Consider the following 20,662-nt stretch of genomic DNA (forward strand, 5'->3'; position numbering starts at 1 on the left):
AGTCAGTCCTAGAGAAGATCAACCCTGACTGCTCTTTAGAAGGCCAGATCCTGAAGAGGAATCTCAAAGACTTTGGCCACCTAATGAGAAGGAAGAACTCCCTGGAGAAGAGCCTGATGCTGGGAAAGATGGAGGGCAAAAGAAGAAGGGGACGACAGAGAAGGAGGTGGCTGGATGGAGTCGCCGAAGCAGCAGGTGTGAGCTTAAATGGACTCCAGAGGATGGTAGAGGACAGGAAGGCCTGGAGGAATGTTGTCCATGGGGTGGCAATGGATTGGACACAACTACGCAAATAACAACAACAAACCGGTTTTTCCCCTTACAATCCACTTATTTTCCCTTGACACTTGACTGGGTCTAATATCATTCCTGAGCTGCCCTACCTACCGCTGGAGAGAAGGATGGGGAAAGGCCTGTAGGAAAAACACAGGCTTGCCAAGCAAAAAAAAAAAAAAAAAATCCCCATCAAGGCCAGCAAGCCTGAAACACTGGAAACCAGCAATTCCAACTCTGCTGGCCTTTAGGACTACATTTCCCAGCATTCCTCCGCAGCCTCACCAACCCACCCTGGGTGCTTGGGCAGGTTGGGAAGCCGAGTTCCAACACACAGCAGAGGGCACCGGCTGGAAAAGCTGGCGTAGGAGGCGATGCCCAGCGAAGGGGAGGAGAGGGACCGACTCCCCCGCCGGGAGAAAACGCTGGTGCCACCCTCTCCTCGCAGGGGAGACCTTGCCCATTCTCCCAAAAGTGGAGGCGATGGACCCTTGCAGGGGTGCCAGACAAGGACTGGCTTTTCCGGGAGCCAAGGATGCTCCTGGACCACAAACCCCCCCCATCACTCTCGGCCTGAAGGGCGGGGGCAGAGGGGGGAGCAACCCAGGTTAGATTCCAGTTGCGGGCTCAGTCCTGCTTATTACGGGCCGAGGTGGAGGGGAAAAGGAGACAAGGAGCCCAAGTGAAAAGCCAGATGAGAAATCGGCGAGGCACAGATGTTGGGAGCGCGCCTGCCCCTCGCCGCCGTGCTCTCCGCTGCCTCGCTCCGACCACCCGGCAAGCAGCTTGCTTGGCCGACTGCCGGGGCTGGGCGAGTCCATCGCTCGGCCTCTGCACTGCGGTGCAACAGAGCGCAGTCCAGCCCAGCCCATCTCCAGCCAGCGCGGCTCCCCTGGAAAAGCGCCCCGGCGGGCCAAAGGATGCTCAGCCCCTCTCCTCTCCAGAACCCCATCGCCCAGCCCGGAGAGCAGCTTCCCCTTGCCCCGCTGTCCGACAGGCAGGGCTGGACGAGAGCATCGCCCGGCCGGCTGGGGAGAACCAAGACCCCCGGGATGCGCGCTTTGCTTTGGCACGCGTGGCGGAGAGCGCCAGCCCAGCTCCGGGAGAGGCAAACCTGCGACCCCCCCTCTCCCCTCCAGCCCTCCCCTCCAAAAAGCAGATTCCCCCCCCCCACCTTCCCTCCCCTTCCCAGGCCTAACTCACGCTCGCGTTTTGGGGAAGCCCATGGAGAGCAGGATCTCCAGCGATGAGCCCCGCTTGATGGTCCCCGCTCGGCTCTGGCGGCTCCTCCACGGGGCCACTTGACTGTACAAGTCCTCCTTGGCAGCCATGGCCAACGGGCGGGGGGACGGTGGCAGGGGCACGGCTGCCCGGCCGGCGCTCACCCGACCATCACGCCCCCCCTTCCCTCCCAAGCCGGGCCAAAGCAAGCGGAGCCGCTCGCTGGGTTCCTCGCAGCTTAGATTGCGCCCTGGAAGGAACCGGCTGGCTTTTTGCAAAATCCCCGCGGTTGGCTGGGTGGGTGGTTGATGCGTGCCCGGCCAGGCCAGAGGATTGCGCGGCTCCTGTGGCAGCGGCAGCTTCCTGGGTAGATGGCGAAGGGAGCTGCCTTGCCCGGCCTTCCTCCTCTTCCTCCTCCTCCTCTTCCTGCTGGCTCTGCCTCCGCCAAGGTGGTGCCGGCAGCTGCTGACGCCCAGCGCCCTCGCCTCTTCCCCTCCCTCTCCTCCCTCGCCCCGCCCGGATGCTCAGGTCCCGAGCCGACCAATCCACGGGCGTCCTCCTCCTCCCCCTCCTTTCCTCGGGCAGCTCCCTCGTCCTTTGTTGCCCGCCTCCAACCCCCCCCCCCCAGTTTGGCCAACGGGAATTTCTGAATGGATCAAAGGCGAGCGCGTCAAAGCCGACTCGGCTACTCCATTTCCGCCTTGCTTCCGCCCCCACCCCCATCTTTGGCTTCCCTCTGCACGCATTTCTCTCCTCCCCCATCCCAATTCCTCCTCCCCCCTCCCCGCAATATTTCAAAAGAGGCAGAAGAACTCAAGAGCCGGTTCCGTCCACGCGCAAGTGTTACGCAAGGACCTTTGGCGATCGCCTTTGAGGAGCCTTTGATGGATTGCCGCAAGGCTGCATTGGATGACCCAATAGTCAAGTTTGGGATTTGTGCCAGGGGAAGAGTCTATTTATAGCTCAAGCTTGAACTGGGTGATCTTTGGAGCTGGTTTTCTCTTGAGCTGGGTGGTTTTCCAGATGTTTCGTGACCCATGGGATGATGTTACCAAGTTGGGTATTGCAACGTCTGCAAGAAAACAACCACAGATTCTCCTTGGATTACCAGATTACTAGATCTGGAAGGGGCCTTGTAGATCTTCTAATCCAACCCACACACCCATCACCCCCGCCTGTCCCACCCTGCTTTGCCCCACATGCTCGCCAAGCAAGGGGGAAAGTATCAGCCATTGCCTTATTCACACAACACGGAAAACCGTGAATTTAAGAGAGACATTCTTGGAATGAAATTTTATCTGTGTTCACTGAATCTGCAGTTTTCTTGGCACTGCTATGCTACAGAGCTGGTTTGTCTTTTTTTTTTTTCCTGGCTTGTGTCTGTACCCAGTTTACTTTTGTTGTTGTTAGTTGCGAAGTCATGTCCGACCCATCGCAACTCCATGGACAATGTTCCTCCAGGCCTTCCTGTCCTATACCATCCTCTGGAGTCCATTTGAGCTCACGCTGGCTGCTTCAGTGACTCCATCCAGCCACCTCATTCTCTGTCATCCCCTTCTTCTTTTGCCCTCCATCTTTCCCAGCATGAGGCTCTTCTCCAGGGAGTCCTTCTTCCTTCTCATTAGGTGGCCAAAGGATTTGAGTTTCCTCTTCAGGATCTGGCCTTCTAAAGAGCAGTCAGGGTGGATCTCCTCTAGGACTGACCAGTTGGATCTCTCTCCTTGCAGTTCAAGGGACTCGCAGGAGTCTTCTCCAGCACCAGAGTTCAAAGGCTTCCATTCTTGGGATGAAATTTGATCTGTGATGACTGAATCTGTGCATTTTTCTTGGCACTGCTATGCTACAGTTTGTCCTCCCCCCCCCCCCGTGATTTGGGCCTTTATCCATTTTACAGTTCTAGAATTCCCAGATCCCCTTCCAAACACCAACTAAAATGGTGCCCTCTTGAATCCCGCTCACCACTGAGGTGAACACAAGTTAACCAATCTCAGTTCTGGGAGTTGAGGTCCTTCGGCCTTGGAGTTGCCAATGTTGGAGACCCCTTGATTAGAGCATAATTTATCTATATAGTATTGCATTTGTAGAGTGGCTGCTATGCTTTTAAACCAATGTTTTTTCTAGCTTGCTCAATATCTGATCTCTGTGCTTCTGCAATGTTATCCTGCCTGACATTTAGATAGCACTATGGAGTTATGTAGCATTATGTAGGGACATGGGGGCCCAAGGGACGTGGTGGCTCAGTGGCTAAAACGCTGAGCTTGTCGATCAGAAAGTCGACAGTTTGGCGGTTTGAATCCCTAGCACCACGTAACGGAATGAGCTCCCGTTCCTTGTCCCAGCTTCTGCCAACCTAGCAGTTCAAAAGCACGTAAAAAATGAAAGTAGAAAAAATAGGAACCACCTTTGGTGGGAAGGTAACAGCGTTCTGTGCACCTTCGGCATTGAGTCATGCTGGCCACATGACCACGGAGACATCTTCAGACAGCGCTGGCTCTTCGGCTTTGAAACGGAGATGAGCACCGCCCCCTAGAGTCAGGAACGACTAGCACATATGTATAAGGGGAACCTTCACCTTTACCTTTATGTAGTTATATTCCAGGCAAATGGATTGTAATGTCAATTTTCCCCATTGTGTTTCCGTTGGGCAGATAGGCTACAGCAGAGCATTTGAATGTGTTTGTATATATACACAGCATCTCATTTTCCATAACAGATATGGGTGACTCTGGCCAGCCAAAGAATTTTCTCCTGTTCTCTCCTGCTTAAATGTTGCATATAATAAGTGTATACAACTGCAGGGGAAAAAAAGTTAACCAATCACATTTGAGCCCAGCAGACTTGAACTGAACCCAACACCCCATGGGTTGACGGTACCCTTCAAATCCAGGAGTTTGGGACTAACCACAGTCCAGTTAACTCTGCATAAGAGGGCCTTGCAAACACAGTGTAGGAAGTTGAAACCCTCCCCACTCCTAGAAAAGTGAAATACCCTGGGAAATATTGAAAAGGCAGAATATTATATTTCCCTGGATAAGAAATGGAGAAACATGTTTTTTGGGCAGGAAACAGACTCACTCTTAATAACCTTTGTCAATGGGCCATTACAAAAGCCTGAGCTAGTCTACTCTACTTAACAAAGGTAGGGTTAGCCTTCCACAGAAACTCACCACATGGCATCTGTGGTAACTCAACCAAGCTTGGGACTCAAAAGACACACAACCTACAAAGTTAGCTAAGACAGCCCCCCTCCCCCCCTGCCGCTGGGAGTCTGACAACCAATTAGAATGCATTTCTTACACAGGAACAGAAAACAGAGAGGTGGAGCCACACAGAGAGTATAAAAACCCAGGAACTCTCATTAAGCCCCCCTTCTCCCCCCTCTTTTCTTCTTCACCCAATATCTTGAAGCATGTGATCCCCTTTTTCTGCTCACGAGCTCAAGCCGTGTGGTCCTTCCCACCATTAAACCATCTTTCCAAGCAGCCTCCATGTTTCCAGTGTCTTTTCCCCCACTTGGAGCTGAACCCAGAAGGACGTTTCTTCCAACAATTGCTTAAGCAAACTACGATCACTCAACCTGTTGAGTCAGGCCAAAGATACTTTTCTCAATGGAGGCCAAGAGCAAGATGGCATCATTTCTCCTAGTCTAATATTGACAATTTACGCAAATGTTCCTTCAACATTGGATAGGGATTAGAGAAGGCGAGAGCTGAAGGATTCAAGAGATAGGTCTCTGTTCAACATCCATCTTCCCAGGCACTTAGCTTAGGTTTGAAGTTAGTCTTGTTATAACAACAACTACATGAAGGCAAAAATTCAGCATGTTACCACCAATAGCAAATGTCGCCTCTGTAATAAGAAAGATGAGACAGTCGACCATTTGATCAGTGGGTGCAGCAAAATTTCACAAACTGACTACCTACAATGCCATGACCGAGTTGCTAAGATCACTCACTGGAAATTGTGCCAGAAGTTTGGATTTGAGTACAGCAAAAACCACTGAGACCATCAGGTTGAGAAGGTTTTAGAGAATGAGAAAGTCAAGATCTTGTGGGACTTCAGAATCCAGACTGACAGGCACTTGGCCTACAACACACCTGACATAACAATAGTTGAAAAGAAAAAAAGTTTGGTTCATTGACATTGCAATACCTGGTGATGCACGAATTAAAGATAAACAGCAAGAAAAAAAATCACAAAGTACCGGGACTTGCAAATTGAACCCTTGAAAGACTGTTTGCCGGGTCTTTGCTGGATGTGAATGAGAGGAATTCACATCAGCTTCATAAAAAGGGGGTTTTGTCAGGACAAGGAGCCTGCTTCGTGATTTTGTGGAGCCTGGATCAAAACAGTTCCCTGTCAAGTCATGCTTTCCTCAAGTGTAGCTTCTGTGCACTAGGAAAAATTTCCGAAGTTTCAGTTCAAACAGAAAAAGTTTCCTGGAGGATAAGTGAAATATTTTTAAGAGGGGGGGGACCCAAGAATGTCTAGTTTTCTTTTGGAAAAGCATATTTGTTGCTCTTTTCTTCCCTTTAGAAAACAAGTCGTGTCATCCTTCAGACCTGAGCTCAAACTTGGGAAGCACTGCTGATGTGATCTAGTTGGATAATGAAACGTCTACAACAGGGGTGTCCAAACTTGGCAACTTTAAGACTTGTGGACTTCAACTCCCAGAATTCCCCAGCCTGGGGAATTCTGGGAGTTGAAGTCCACAAGTCTTAAAGTTGCCAAGTTTGAACACCCCTGGTCTACAAGACCTCTCAGATAGCAAAATCTCTGGGGTGGCTTCACCAACATCCCAACCACAGCATCACAAGGTCTTTGCTATTTGCCTAAAGCAAAGTTGCCCTTGGCAGGAGCAGGAAGTCTCTATAGCTCCAAATGGGTCCACTTTGAATGTCCTTCATGCTTTCCTCTTTTTCTTTCTCCTTCTCTTTTCTTTCCCATCGGCGATTTCCCCACCCCTTAGACTCCTTCTTCTGCCCCAGGCATTTCTTTTAGGCTAAGGGTCTCCTGCTCTATTTCTCCCTTCCTCAGAGCAGCAGGAAGATCAGCCCAACCTGCTCCCTCAGACCAGAAATGGTCAAAGCAAGTCAGCGGCAAAGATGGATCCGTCCTGAAAACATACGATCACCTCTTTGTACCTTTGTAGGGTTCATTCCATCCCTGGAGACTGGACAAGCCTTCTAAACATCCAGCTCTTCTTTCTCAGCTGATTGTTTTTCCAGATGAAGCAATAGATGCTAAATATTTGCTTTCTCCCAAGATCCTGGAGCTCCCTCTGGTGTCCGATGAAGCTCTTTCCAGTCCTTTTCCTGAAAGTTGTGCTAATGTGCAAATCATTTAGCAGATTTCCAACTCCAATCTGTACTTCCATCCATCCTTCCATCCTTCCTTCCATCTATCCTTCCATCCATCCATCCATCTATCCATCCATATCCTTCCTTCCATCCATCCATCCATCCCCATCCTTCCTTCCATTTATCCATCCATCCATCCATCCATCCCCATACTTCCTTCCATCCATCCATCCATTCCCATCCATTTTTATTTTATTTTATTTTAATCACTGCCAGTTTAATCTAGGTTATTTTGCATTTATAAAGAAATACACCAGTTGAAACATAATTAACATTCAAAATGCACTGAATTTTCAGTGCTCTATCTCTCTCCATGCCCCTCTTTCTCACACTGCCTCCTAGGACCTGTGTGTGTGTGTGTGTGTGTGTGTGTGTGTGTGTGTGTGTGCTAGTCGTTCCCGACTCTAGGGGGCGGTGCTCATCTCTGTTTCAAAGCCGAAGAGCCAGCGCTGTCCCAAGATGTCTCCATGGTCATGTGGCCAGCATGACTAAACGCCAAAGGCGCACGGAACGCTGTTACCTTCCCACCAAAAGTGGTTCCTATTTTTCTACTTGCATTTTTTACATGCTTTCGAACTGCTAGGTTGGCAGGAGCTGGGACAAGTAACGGGAGCTCACTCCGTTACGGGGCACTAGGGATTTGAACTGCCGAATTGCCAACCTCTCCGATTGACAAGCACAGTGTCTTAGCTATTGAGCCACCCTGTCCCTTTTATATATACCTTATATGAGCCAAAATATATATACCTTCATGAAAATAACATAGAAACTTCCAACAAACCAGATGTAAGGAGAAACAGTTCAAATGGAAATGGCACTCTTTATGTTGTTGTTAATTGTGAAGTCGTGTCCAATCCCAATCCATTGCAACCCCATGGACAACATTCCTCCAGGCCTTCCTGTCCTCTACCACCTCTTGAGTCCACTGAAGCTCACGCCGACTGCTTCGGTGACTCCATTCAGCCATCTCCTTCTCTGCCATCCCCTTCTTCTTCTTTTGCCCTCCATCTTTCCCAGCATGAGGCTCTTTTCCAGAGAGTCCTTCCTTCTCAAGACTCACCGCCTTGCAGTCCATGGGACTCGCAGGAGTCTTCTCCAGCACCAGAGTTCAAAGGCCTCCATTCTTTGGTGCTCAGCCTTCCTAATGGTCCAACTTTCACATTAGGTAGCCAAAGTATTTGAGTTTCATCCTCAGGATTCGGGTCTTCTAAAGAGCAGTCAGGGTTGATCTCTTCTAGGACTGACTGGTTTGATTGCCTTGCAGTCCAAGGGACTCGCAGAAGTCTTCTCCAGCACCATAGTTCTTGGTGAGGAAGAGCTAAAGAACCAGGGTACAAGCTGACACGAACGTATTCGCACAAATACACAAAAGAGAATTCAGAATTGCCCCTGGCAAACAGATCAGGACAGAAGGACTTCGGGGAACCTTTATCTTCATCCATCTTCAAAAAGCAGAATGTGCCACGGTCCCCTTTTACGCATCTCTGCCGTATCTGAAGGCTTTGACCCGTGTGTTTGGAGCTGAACCAGCTCAATTTGAAACCCGCCAGAAACGACAAAGAAAAACGAGGCATCCAGCTCTCCGGGCCTTGCATTAATTACTGGTATCCATGGTGATGGAAGAATTCTCGGAGCCCGGCTCCCAGACCGTCAGCACGGAAAACATAAGGCCAGCATGATAAAAGACCTATTGTGAGCATCAACTTCTTGTACCCCCAGTGAAAAAGAAACACGATGTTTCAGTCACCGCCCGGAGTGCCAACCTCTGATGGAATGAGGGCCGTACAGTCGCTTCCCCCGGGAAGTTCATGAAGAGGCCTCGTGTTTGGACAGTGACGTAACTCCCGCAGGCATGCTGTGAACTTCAATTGCTTTGCAAAAGCTCCCTGCAAAAGGTTTCTGTGTTTCTTGCACCCGTTCGTGGTAAGAGTTAGCATGGTTAAACAAGCAGGTGGCATGGGCGCTTTACTTCTCTTTAATTTACGGATAAACAGTTGGAAGGGACTTTGGAGGTCATCTAGTCCAACAAGCAGGAGACCCTACACCATTTTCTTCTCTTCTTGAAAGCCTCCAGTGATGAAGCTCCCATAACTTCCCAAGGCAACTTCTGTTCCATTGGTTGGTTGTTCTCATTGTCAGAAAATTCCTCCTTATTTCCAGGTTGAATCTCTCCTCGTTCAGTTTCCATCCATTATTCCTCGTCTGGCCTTCGGGTGCTTTGGAAAGTAGTTTGACCCCCTCTTCTCTGTGGTAGCCCCTCAAATATTGGAAGACTGCTATATCATGTCTCCCCTGGTCCTTCTCTTCACTAGACTAGCCATGCCCAGTTCCTGCAATCGTTCTTCATAAGTGTTACCTTTCAGTCCCCTTATCGTCTTTGTTGCTCTTCTCTGCACTTTTTCTAGAGTCTCAACATCTTTTTTATAGTGTGATGACTAAAACTGGATGCAGTACTCTAGGTGTGGTCTTACTAAGGCTTTATAAGGTGGTATTAGTACCTCCCTTGATCTTGATTGTATCCCTCTGTTAATGCAACTTAGGACTGCATCGGCTTTTTGGGTTGGCTGGCTCGTATTTAATTGGTTGTCCACTAAGACTCCAAGATCGTTTGTTTGTTTGTTTGATTATTTAAATTGATTTTTCTCTTAAATACATTTTTTGGTGCTTAATAAACATTGTGTTGTCTCGGCATTTAATTTGCTTAATAATACATATTTGCATTCTTACTCTCCACCCTTTTTTTTCAACCATTGGTCAAATAGTTTCTATGTTTCATAATATGCCATATCTTCTTTCTGCTTAATTTTCAATGTCAATCTATCTCTTTCTGCACAATTTAGTATCTTCCTGGCTATCTTTTCATCTCCTGGTGCATTTTCATTATTGCAATATTGTGCGAAGGTAATCCTCGCTGCTGTTAAGACATGTAATATTAAGTACATACTTTTCTTATCAATCTTTTTTTTGATATTATCCGTAATTTTAAAAAAGCAGGTTTAAAATCTACATGTTTCCCTATCATCTTTTCTAGCCACCTATGTCTCTTTGCCCGGTTTTTTTGCTTTGACGCAAGTCCACCACATATGATGAAATGTTCCCACTTTTTGGTTACATTTCCAACATCTGCTAGACTTATTTTTAAATGTTTTAAACTTCTCTTTAGTTTATTTGAAGGTTTATTGAGAGAAACATATCTGGGATTTCTTTTTTTAATTAAAAGGAATATCGATTATGGCAGGCTGTTTTTGCAAAATGTTTAGAGCAGGGGTGTCACTCGATTTCATTGAGGGCTGCATCAGGGTTGGGTTTGACCTTGGGGGCTACAGGTGGGCATGGCTAGGGTGGGCATAGCCAGCTCGATGTCACTCATGTTGGGGGCCCCTGTGGTGGCCCGAGCCTCTGCCAGCGGAAGAAATGTCCTTCTGGGTTCATTTCCAAGTGGGGAAAAAGACACTGGAACCATGGAGGCTGCTTGAAAAGATGGTTTAATGGTGGACAGGACCACGTGGTTTGAGGTCTTGGGGGAAAAATGATCATATGCTTCAAGATATTGGGTGAAGAAAAGAGGGGGGGAAAGGGGGGGGCTTGCTGAGAGTTCCTGAGTTTTTTATACTCTCTGCTTAAGTCCACCTCTCTGTTTCCTGTTCCTGAAATGCATTCTGATTGATTGTCAGGCTCCCAGGGGTGGGGGTGGGGTGGGTCTTAGCTAACTTTGTAGGTTGTGTTTTGAGTCTAACTTTGGTTGAGCACTACTTCTTCCCAGGCGCCCTGGGATGAGTTTCTGTGGAAGGCTAATCCTACCTTTGTTATGTAGAGTAGACTAGCTCAGGCTTTTGTGATGGCCCGTTGACAAAGGTTATTAAGAGTGAGTCTGTTTCCTGCCTAAAAACGTGTTTCTCCATTTCTTATCTAGAGACATATAATACTCTGCCTTTTCAATATTTCCCAGGATGTTTCATTTTTCTAGGAGAGGGGCGGGTTTTAACTTCCTGCAAGCGAAAACGGGCTCCCGAGCTCCCTTTTCGGCTGTGATGGCTTCCTGCGTCCCTCTGCCTGGTTGTTCAACGTACCTCATGACTTGCCTTTCAAAACCTATTTGACTCCCCTTGTTTGAACCCGTATCATCCTCTTCTCCTTCTCCTTCCGCTTCAGAATTCATCCATACTTTCCCCCTTCCTAATCCGCATTTTTTGCCTGAGCCTATTCTGTCTGCTTCTACTGAGAATTTAACCTATCCCCCCCCAAAAAAGACAGATGCTTCACAGCAGTCCTTTACAATGGCTTGGAAAACATGGCCCCAATGAATCCTTTTAAGGCGATGCTATCAAAAGACGGAGATGGTTTTTAGATCCACGTCTAGGTGAAAATTCCCTTCTAAACATTTCTTCCTGCTCATTTGTAGCTCTTCATGATCTCGGTGGAAATCGAAAGAACCTATTTTATTCTCTGGGTTACTTTGCTAGAGGTCTAGCCACTAGGGGGCACCATTGCATCACATTTCTGTGCACTGATTCTCCCCCCCCCCTCATGCACAATTTTTGTGTGTGTTTGTGTGTGTGTGAGCAGAAAAACAGTTGGGTAGGACACAAAGGACCTGGAAATCCCTCTTTCTTGATGCCCCTTAAAGGGAAGCCAAACGGAAGAAAAAAAATAGCCTTTTTCTATCTATCTTGAAATTTTTTCTCGATAGGGTCACACCAGAACAATCCAAGATTACAATGGTCCTTGATAGTGTTGGGGCCCGCCAGATTCAGACAGTGAGGAGGTTGGGGAGGAACATGGGGCAGTCCTGGAGTCTGGGGAAGGCTCTGATGAGGGCTCTGCGTCGGAGGCAGAGAGGGGGCCAGGGCCGTATGCCAGTTTTCAGCTGCCTTCAGAGTCAGACATCAGTGGGGCAGAAGAACAGCTGGAGCCTGTTCCCAGTGTGCCCATGCGCAGAGTTGCCAAGTGAAGGGAACAGCTAAGGAACAGGGGTCGACTTGGGAGGAAGGCCACAGGTGGAAGGTGAATGGCACTGTGAGAGACACAGGTAGTAGAGAGTTTGTAATAGCCCTTAGATCTATATACCACTTCACAGTACTTTATAACCCTCTAAGCGGTTTAGAGAGTTAGCTTATTGCCCCCAACGATCTGGGTCCTTGTTTTATTGACCTTGGAAGAATGGAAGTCTGAATCAACCTTGAACTGATCAGGATCGAACTCCTGGATGTGGGCAGAGTTAGCCTGCAATTCCTTCCTTCCTTCCTTCCTTCCTTCCTTCCTTCCTTCCTTCCTTCCTTCCTTCCTTCCTCCCTCCCTCCCTCCCTCCCTCCCTCCCTCCCTCCCTTCCTCCCTTCCCACTTAGCAATAGCAGTTAGACTTATATACCACTTCACAGTGCTTTATAGCCCTCTCTAAGCGGCTTATAAAGTCAGCTGTAAAGCACTGTGAAGCGGTATATAAATCTAAGGGCTATCGCTATCTCTCTACTACCTGTATCTTTCCCAGGCCTATTTAACCAACCAAACCGGGATGGCAGGAACCTAATTTTAATTTATTTGTTGGTTGATAAGGGAAGCTATCCAAAGAGGGCTGTAATATGCACCCACCTGATGGGCTTCTCTTTTCTGATGATGCGTTTTGATGAGCAAAAAAGAGGGCAGATGTTGAAATAATAATTTAAACACACACATACACAAACCCCCGCAAAGAAGACACTTTAATGAGCAATTGCCATTCCTTTCTCCCCCCCTCCACTTCCGGGTTGAACCTTGTCATGTTTCGGGAAAGGGAGAAGAAAAGGGGGGACGGAGACTCCTTGAGGGATGTCAAGCGGGAGGCTCATTAGGGCCCGCGATACCCTTCCAGCCGCCCCGTTGTCAGCTCTTAAAAATAATTGGGCGCTGTGTGTTTTGCGCAAAGCTTTCCAAAGAACGAGAGAAGGAGGAGCCGCCGCGCAGGTTTGCTTGGATGGAACAAAGGAGGGTGAGAAATGCATCAGTATGCAAACGCTCACCTCCAGCTTCGTCTTAAAGGAAGGGGGGGCGATTCAGACGTTGGGGATGGGGTGGGTGGGCGCTCCCAAGGAGGGAAGGGATGCGGGAGCTTGACTTCTGCAGTTTTCCCCAAACGCTTCATGGAAACTTTCTCATGCGTAAAAAGGTAAACCTTCTCCGCAACCTTTTCAGACAACGCTGGGGGATGAGGTCACCTGCTTTCCTCCCCCCCTCCCACCCCAAACGTTTCAAACAGGGGCAGATGAAATGGGAAGCCAACACCCCCACCGGTGATGGGGGAGGGGTGGAAGGCGAGCCTTTTCCCACGTGTGTCGAAAACTCATAATTGGATGAAAAGGCAGATCAGTCTAGTGCGTAACGGTGGATAAAGCGCGCTTGCCAGGGATTGTCCCCTTCTTCCCTTTTGTCTCATTGATCAAACTCCCTGGATTACAAGGCGGCTGGGTTTTTTTTTGGGTGGGGAGAGGGGGGTCGTTTTGGTGCCCCTCGGTTGGATCTCATTAAGGGGCCCTCTTTGGGGGGAAGAACAAGTCTAGGCTTTTTTTTAAAAAAAACTTTGATCTGAAGAAGGCGGAGAAGAAAAGATCGGAAATTGCTGCAGACTGCAGGAGAGGTTTGATTAGCGACTGCGGATAGATAAATTTTTCTGCTTGGGTTGGGAAGAATTGGAACTTTGGAAGCATCCCGAACAAAAGAAAGAGGAAGACAGCTCCTGTGAGGTTGTGTTTGGCAAGTTGCCGTTGTCTGGTGTTTGGCAAGGTGTGCGTCTACACAACAAGACTAGCTCCCACAGCCTGAATGAACCTTGAACCCTAAATGTGGCCGACATGTTTTGGTGCTAGAGATGGAAGGGAAAGGGATGGCCACCAAGAAATGAAAAGAAGAACACACAAAACACAGAGCTGGAAATGCAATGTTTTTCATTTTAATCCCGGCCCTTTTTCAGTTTAACTTTTGCCTTCAAGTAGGCCTCAAGCTATGACCGCAATTGAGCCCAACATTCTTGTCACAGTTGTGGCCCGTCATGAATCCCTGAGTGTCCACAAGAGATCTATGTAAGTCCAGCCCACCTTAAATCCCTTTTAACTCCTGCTAATTTCCTTTGGCCGTTAGTAGTTCAGATTCTTGTAGAGAACTTTAAGCTTGCAATAAATCTTGAGACATATTTGAACTGATTGGATCTCCTGATTTCCTTGCTTCTTGTGCCACAACCATCATCGGGCGTTGCCGATCATGTTGGCAATCCTATTTTTTATCAGCCGCTGCATGAAGTGGCCAGGCCGATATCTTTCAGACACTGCAATACTTGGCAAGAATGCAGGAATGAACTAAGTGTCTCCTGCAAACTCCACTCCCCTTTCGCTCCTCTTTTATTCCCTATGGGAGGGGCCATTCACAGTTCACCTGTGGCTTTACTCCCAAGTTGACCCTTGTTCTTTAGCTGTTCCCTTCGTCTGGCAACTCTGTGCATGCGCACACTGGGAACAGGCTCCAGCTGTTCTTCTGTCTCACTGATGTCTGACTCCGAAGGCAGCTGATAACTGTCAAATGGCTCTGGGCCCATCTCTGCCTCCAACAGAGTCCACACCAGAGCCTTCCGCAGACTCCAGGACTGGCCCATGTTCCTTCCCAACCTCCTCACTCTCCGAATCTGCTGCCAGCTCCACTGGCCACTGGTGGGTGCTCCCTGACAAATGAGGTTGACTGACCTGCCATTAGAAAGAGATATTGTGCCATGTCTGGTGCCCTGAACCTTTTTTTTAATGTTCTAGATCTATCTATGTGTGAATATCTACGTTTTTGCACATTAATCGCTAGGAGAACTTTTGCAACAAGTTGGATGGAACCATTTGCGCATAAATAAAATGCATCCATTTTTCCACGGGTCCTTCAGGCTTGCCTTTCCCCAAGCGCCTGAGCCTGTGTTTGTGTCTCTATGCAGGCTTACGGTTCTGGTAAGAACTTGAGTGAGAGCATCCTGTTGCATTGTGGAGTGGGGGGAAAAAGCGATTTCCTGCGATAGGGAGGGATTTTGCAGTAGGAAGCGTGTGGCACAGGCCCAGATCAAAGGTGCTAATCAGTTTTGTGTATATTCATATTGCAGGAAGTTCCCCGGACTGTGTTTTGACAGAGCAAACTGTAGGTGGGGGCGACCTTGCCGAGAGCAGGTTGGGAGAGGGAGAAAGCCTGGAAAACGAGAGAACTTGCAAATAGCACATTTCAGATTTAGAGGGTTGCTCAGATTCAGGATTTATTCCTAAAAAGAACAACGGCAATGGGATATTTGGGCAGCTTGAATGGACTGCATATTGTTTTTTGTGTTGTTTCTTTCGTCCTCTGTACCGTTTTCCTGGGTTAAGGTGGCTTGGTGAGGTGGAGTACAGTTGGGATAAAAGAGGGGAAAATTGTAAAATAGAAGCATATTAAATAACTGAAACTAGAAACATTTTCTCTCTCTCTCTCTCTCTGTGTGTGTGTGTGTGTGTGTGTGTCTCTTTCTCTGTCTCTGTCTCTCTCTCTCTCTCTCTGTCTCCCCTCTCCCTCTCTCCAGGGGTGGGTTGCTGAGGCTTCGCAGGGGTTTGGGAGAACCTCTAGCTAAGATTGTGTGCAATTTGGAGAACCCCCAAATCCCTCACCATGATGCCGACGAGGGTACACCCACCATGGCCATGCCCACCCAACAACTGGGCAGAGAACCTCTTGCTAACATTTTTGAAGCCCACCCCTGTCTGTATCTCTCTTTCTATCTCTATCTATCTGTGTCTGTCTGTCTGTCCATCCTTCCTATCTCTTTCTCCCTCCCTCCCTCTCTTTCTCTCTCATCTCTCTCTCTCTCCCTCTCTCTCTCTCTCTTTATATATCTGTGTCTGCCTGTCTGTCTGTCTATCTGTCCATCCTATCTCTCTCTCCCTCCCTCCCTCCCTCTTTCTTTCTCATCTCTCTCTCTCTCTCTCTCTCTCTTTATATATATGTCTGTTTTTCTGTCTGTCCATCCTACCTAATTACCTACCTACCTACCTACCTACCTACCTACCTACCTACCTACCTACCTACCTACCTACCTACCTATCTATCTATCTATCTATCTATCTATCTATCTATCTATCTATCTTCCTTCCAAGGTTTGGAAGCCCTGTCCTATTTAAATCTTAATTAATAGGACTTGCCTTTTCCCTGGCAATTATGGAAGTTTTCTTCCAAATTTTATTTTCCTCCCTTTGCACATTGTACACCATTTGCACACACAAAAAGCTCCATAACATGTTGGTGGCAACACATAGTTAGGTCTAAATTTTACAAATCCTGGAAAACTTTAGAAACATTTCTGAAAGAGATGCTTGAATGTATTGCCCCCAAATAATTTCTGCGCTCTGTTTGTAACATTCTGGAAAGAAAGAAAGAAAAAAAAAGAATGAAAGAAAGAATGAAAGAAAGAGAAATAAAAAAGAATGAATGAAAGTAAGAGAAAGAAAGAAAGAAAGAAAGAAAGAAAGAAAGAAAGAAGAAAGAAAGAAAGAAAGAAAGAAAGAAAGAAAGAAAATTGAAAGAAAATGGGAACCAATAAATTTGGGGCGACTTTTGTGAAATTAGCCATCAAGGAAGTTGCCAACAAAGAATTGCAGCTCCCTGGAATTATGGATATGAACCAGTGGGGGGCAGGAAATGCCAACCATTAGAATAAATAAAGAAATAAACTACAGTGTTATTTTGCTCTAGATCCACCAGGTGGTTATCTAAGCCTGCTTTCTTGCAGAAGAGTGGGTGAAAAGATTGGATTTGAATTTTGTCTCGCCTCCTGGGAGAAAAAAGAACTTTAGAAAATATAGTCCTTTGCATTTTTATATAAATTTTTAATTTTAAAAAAATGAGTTCCAGGCCTTCACTGCAGTTTCTTCAAATTAATTTGGGCAAGATAGGTAAATTCAGACAGCTGAGAAGACCTTTCCTTTTCAGCATAGTTAGAAAGGAAAAAGAGATTTTTGAGAAAAAAAAAGGAAAACAAAATACATATTTCCATCCCTATTTCCCCCCATGTCTGCTAAACACTTAATTCCCACAGCACTGCCTTATGCTTCTCAACTTTCCTACTTCCTTCTCCTATTGGTATCTTATGATTTATCACTTTGTTGTTTGTATCTTATGATTTATGGTGGTTATCTTATGATTTATCACTTCATTGTTTATATGTACACTGAGAGTTTATGCACTGGAGACAGATTCCTTGTTTGTCCAATCACACTTGGCCAATAAAGAATATTCTGTTATTGTTCTGTTCGGTTCCCTTCTCTTCTCCTCTCCTCTCCTCTTCCCTTCCCTTCCCTTCCCTCCCATTCTAATTCTAATTCTAATTCTAATCTATTCCTATTCCTTTCCTTTCCATTCCATATTTTCTCTTCTCTTCTCTTCTCTTCTCTTCTCTTCTCTTCTCTTCTCTTCCCTTCCCTTCCCTTCCCTTCCCTTCCCATCCCTTCCCATCCCATCCCATCCCATCCCATCCCATCCCATCCCATTTTATCCCTGCTTCAACTCATCCCCAAGTATTCACTTCCTACAGTACATATAGGACTCCTGAAATATTTCACTTCTAAATGGGGAAATATCTTCCTTGGTTTTTCATGCTTAGTTTTACTCTTAGCTTAACCTACCTTGCAGGGATGTTGTAAAAATAAAGGTCACTTCATTCAGAGAGCAGCACCCTTGGATTTAACCCTGTCCCTTGACATTTATTCCCGGCTTATGTGAAAAGCTTTTGTGCGTCTTTTGTTTCCTGAACAGATCAGGATTAGGTAGCCACTTGTCTAAAATAGTCTAAGGTCTCCTGCTTGAGCAGGGGGTTGGACTAGAAGACCTCCAAGGTCCCTTCCAACTCTCTTACACTGTTCTGTTCCCAATTTTTGCTGCTGAATTTGGTTAATCGAAACCAGCATTTCTCAACCTTGGTTGTTTTTAAGGCAGGTGGATTTCAAATCCCAGAATTCCCCAGGCAGCATGGTTGGCTGGGGAATTCTGGGAGTTGAAGTCCACAAGTCTTAAAGTTCCCAAGTTTGGACACCCCTGGCGTAAATGAATCATCTGTTCGCACTCTTACCCAATCAGCAATGCTCTCTTTGTCCATTGTGCGTCCTTGTGATTTTAGTATTCCTAAACACCTCCCTTGTTCTCCCTTACGCTCAACTAAGTAATGCTGCATTTTTTTTTTGTTGCTCCATCAGCATTTTTCTCGGAGAGCTGGCAATGTGTGTGTGTGTGTGTGTGTGTGTGTGTGTGTGTGTGTGTGTGTGTTTCATTATTCTGGCTGCCACCCTTTCCCAGGTTGTTCCCGTGGTGGGGGGGTGGGAACAGCTGACCATGTCTGCTGAAAGCTGATTGGCTCGGAGAAGCCCCGTCTGGAAGATTAAGCTGGGTGGAGATTTGAAAGCCGAGAAAAAGCCGAGCGCTTGAGCCAACCCGTCTCTGCTCGGTACAAAGCCAATCTGACCTTTGGGCTTCAGTGAATAAAGGAAAGCAAAGTTGCCCACAAGATGTCTTACAGAGTAACAGAAGAGTTGGAAGGGACCTTGGAGGTCTTCTAGTCCAACCCCCTGCTCGAGCAGGAGACCCTAAACCATTTCAGACATGTGGTTGTCCAATCCCTCCTTTAAAAAAACCTCCCCTGATGAAGCACTCACAACTTTTTCTTTGGTAAAAAGTTTATTTTTATTTTTCCTTTCAAATTCATTCTTAGATATACTGTACGTTCTTATAATTGCTGTTTAACATTTGTCAGTTCATATCATTTTTCCGCCTGTATATTTACCTTTTAATATTTTCTTATTTCCCCTCCTCCTAATTTAAGAATGTGTCGTCTGAGATATTTATTTCATGTTTTGTTCCTTCCCCCCCCCATTTATATCTTTTTTTCAAGCCAATCGTAAAATTGTCCCCGTGTCCTGTAGTACACTGATTCCTATTTGTCTCTCATTCTCAATGTCAACCTGTTCATTTTCGATGGTCTTAGGAACCGAGACACCAATTTTATGGTTGAGGGTCACCACCACACGAGGAACTGTATAAAAGGGTCGCGGGATTGGGAAGGTTGAGAACCACTGCAATAAAGGCTTTCTCGAACCTCAGCAAAGCATCAGAGCCCTGACTTCCCTGAGTTCATTACTCAGAACGATGACGTTAATCGGGGATTATGGACTCCAGCGGGAAGGTTGAAGAGAGTCCTTCACATTCCTTCCACCAGCTTCAGCTGGTTTGACCCTTGTTTGACTTCTACCCTATGGCATTCATCCATGATGGATGGTGCTTTCTGAGCTAGGTTGTTTTCTTGCAGACATTTCATTGCCCACCTAGGTAACATCATCAATGCTAGAGGAGAGTGGGGTTTATGGAGAGGAGGAGGGAGACTGTGGGGTCCTTGGTGCTCTGTGAGCTTGCTTGTTTTCTTGAGGATGTTTCATTATCCAACTAGGTAACATCATCAGTGCTAGAAGGGAGTGGGACAGACAAAGGGAGAGTTTGCAGCTCCCTTTCAAGCCCTGAGGATGTTACCTAATTGGGTAATGAAATGTCTGTGAGGAAACAGCTGAGGCTGAGATAGCATCAAGGACCCCACACTTCAACATTGAGTTACACATCTCTTCTTCTACCCAATGATGTTTGTACATATGTTTCTGTAGTTTATGTATGGTATGGATCCCTCCTCTATCACTGACTACCCCCTTCTGCATCTGATAAAAAATCAGGAGGAAGGAAGGAAGAGGAAGGAAGAGGAAGGAAGGAAAAGGAAGGAAGGAAGGAAAGAAGGAAGGAAGGAAAAGGAAAGGAGAAGAGAAGAGAGGAAGGAGGGAGGAAGGAAAAGGAGAGGGAAGGAAGGAACAGAAGAAAAGAAGGAAAAAAGGATGGAAAAGGAAGAAGGAAGGAAGGGAAAGGAAAGAAGGAAGTAAGGACAGAAAAGGAAAGGAAAGATGAAGAAGGAAGGAAAGGGAGGAAGGAAGGAAAGGAAAGGAGAGGAAGGAAGGAAGAAAGGGAAGGGAAGAAGGAAGGAAAGGAAAAGAAGAGAGGGAAGGAAGGAAGGAAGGAAGGAAGGAAGGAAGGAAGGAAACATATATTAGTTTCAGCGATGTCCCTTGATGCTTCTCCATTTCCTCTCCTGAATGCACAATCAATTTTCAATGGATTAAACAAATGGAGGAGGGGGCCATTCTTTCTCGGTCTCTCCCCCCCCCCCCCCCGCACAAAGAAAAGGCAGAGAGATCGATGTAAGGTAGAATGGGGGGAGCTCCTCTCCCTAACCTAGGAAAGGGTCTCTTTTATTAGAGGACTTTAAAAGGGGGGAGGGAGGGGAAACCTGAGTGATGGGAAGGAGTGGAACCTGTGACCTTGGAGAGCTCATCTCTCCTGGCACAGAAAACAGATTCAAGTTCAGCCGTTGGGATCCCTGCCGGAACTGAACCTTGGGATGAACAAACCAGGTTTCATCCTGGGCTGATGACTCCGCTTCATGTCCTTCTTTTGGATCTTTTCCCTCCTGATTTTTTTTTTTTTGCCATCATCCATATCAGTTGTCCTTTCCTCCTCCTTCCTCCTCCTCCTCTTCTTTTTCCTCCCTTCTCCCCTCCACCTCTTCATCCTCCTCTTCTTCTTTCTCCTCCTCCTCCCTCCTCTATTTTCCTCCTCCTCTATTTTCTTTCATTCTTCTTTAATCTTTTCTTCCTCCTCCCCCTCCCCCTCTATTTTCCTCCCCCTCTCTATTTTCCTTCTCTATTTTCTTTCTTATCCTCCTCCTCTTTAATTTTTTCCTCTTCCCCCTCCTCTTCTTCCTCC

The 20,662-nt window shown here is 46.9% G+C and overlaps 2 protein-coding genes across 2 annotated transcripts in view; both read right to left on the reverse strand.

Moving 5' to 3' along the window:
- The window catches only part of UBASH3B (ubiquitin associated and SH3 domain containing B), a 52,776-nt gene extending 50,793 nt beyond the window's left edge, over window positions 1-1,983 (reverse strand). Inside the window, exon 1 of the mRNA XM_081960590.1 lies at window positions 1,477-1,983. Coding sequence (XP_081816716.1) covers window positions 1,477-1,604 — 128 coding nt within the window. The 5' untranslated portion in view covers window positions 1,605-1,983. The remainder of the gene's footprint in view (window positions 1-1,476) is intronic.
- Window positions 1-20,662, reverse strand: part of GRAMD1B (GRAM domain containing 1B) — a 441,187-nt gene that overhangs the window by 377,299 nt on the left and 43,226 nt on the right. The window lies entirely within an intron of this gene.

This window comes from Natrix helvetica (genome assembly GCF_964273705.1).
Source record: "Natrix helvetica genome assembly, chromosome: 8".
Lineage (NCBI taxonomy): Eukaryota > Metazoa > Chordata > Lepidosauria > Squamata > Natricidae > Natrix > Natrix helvetica.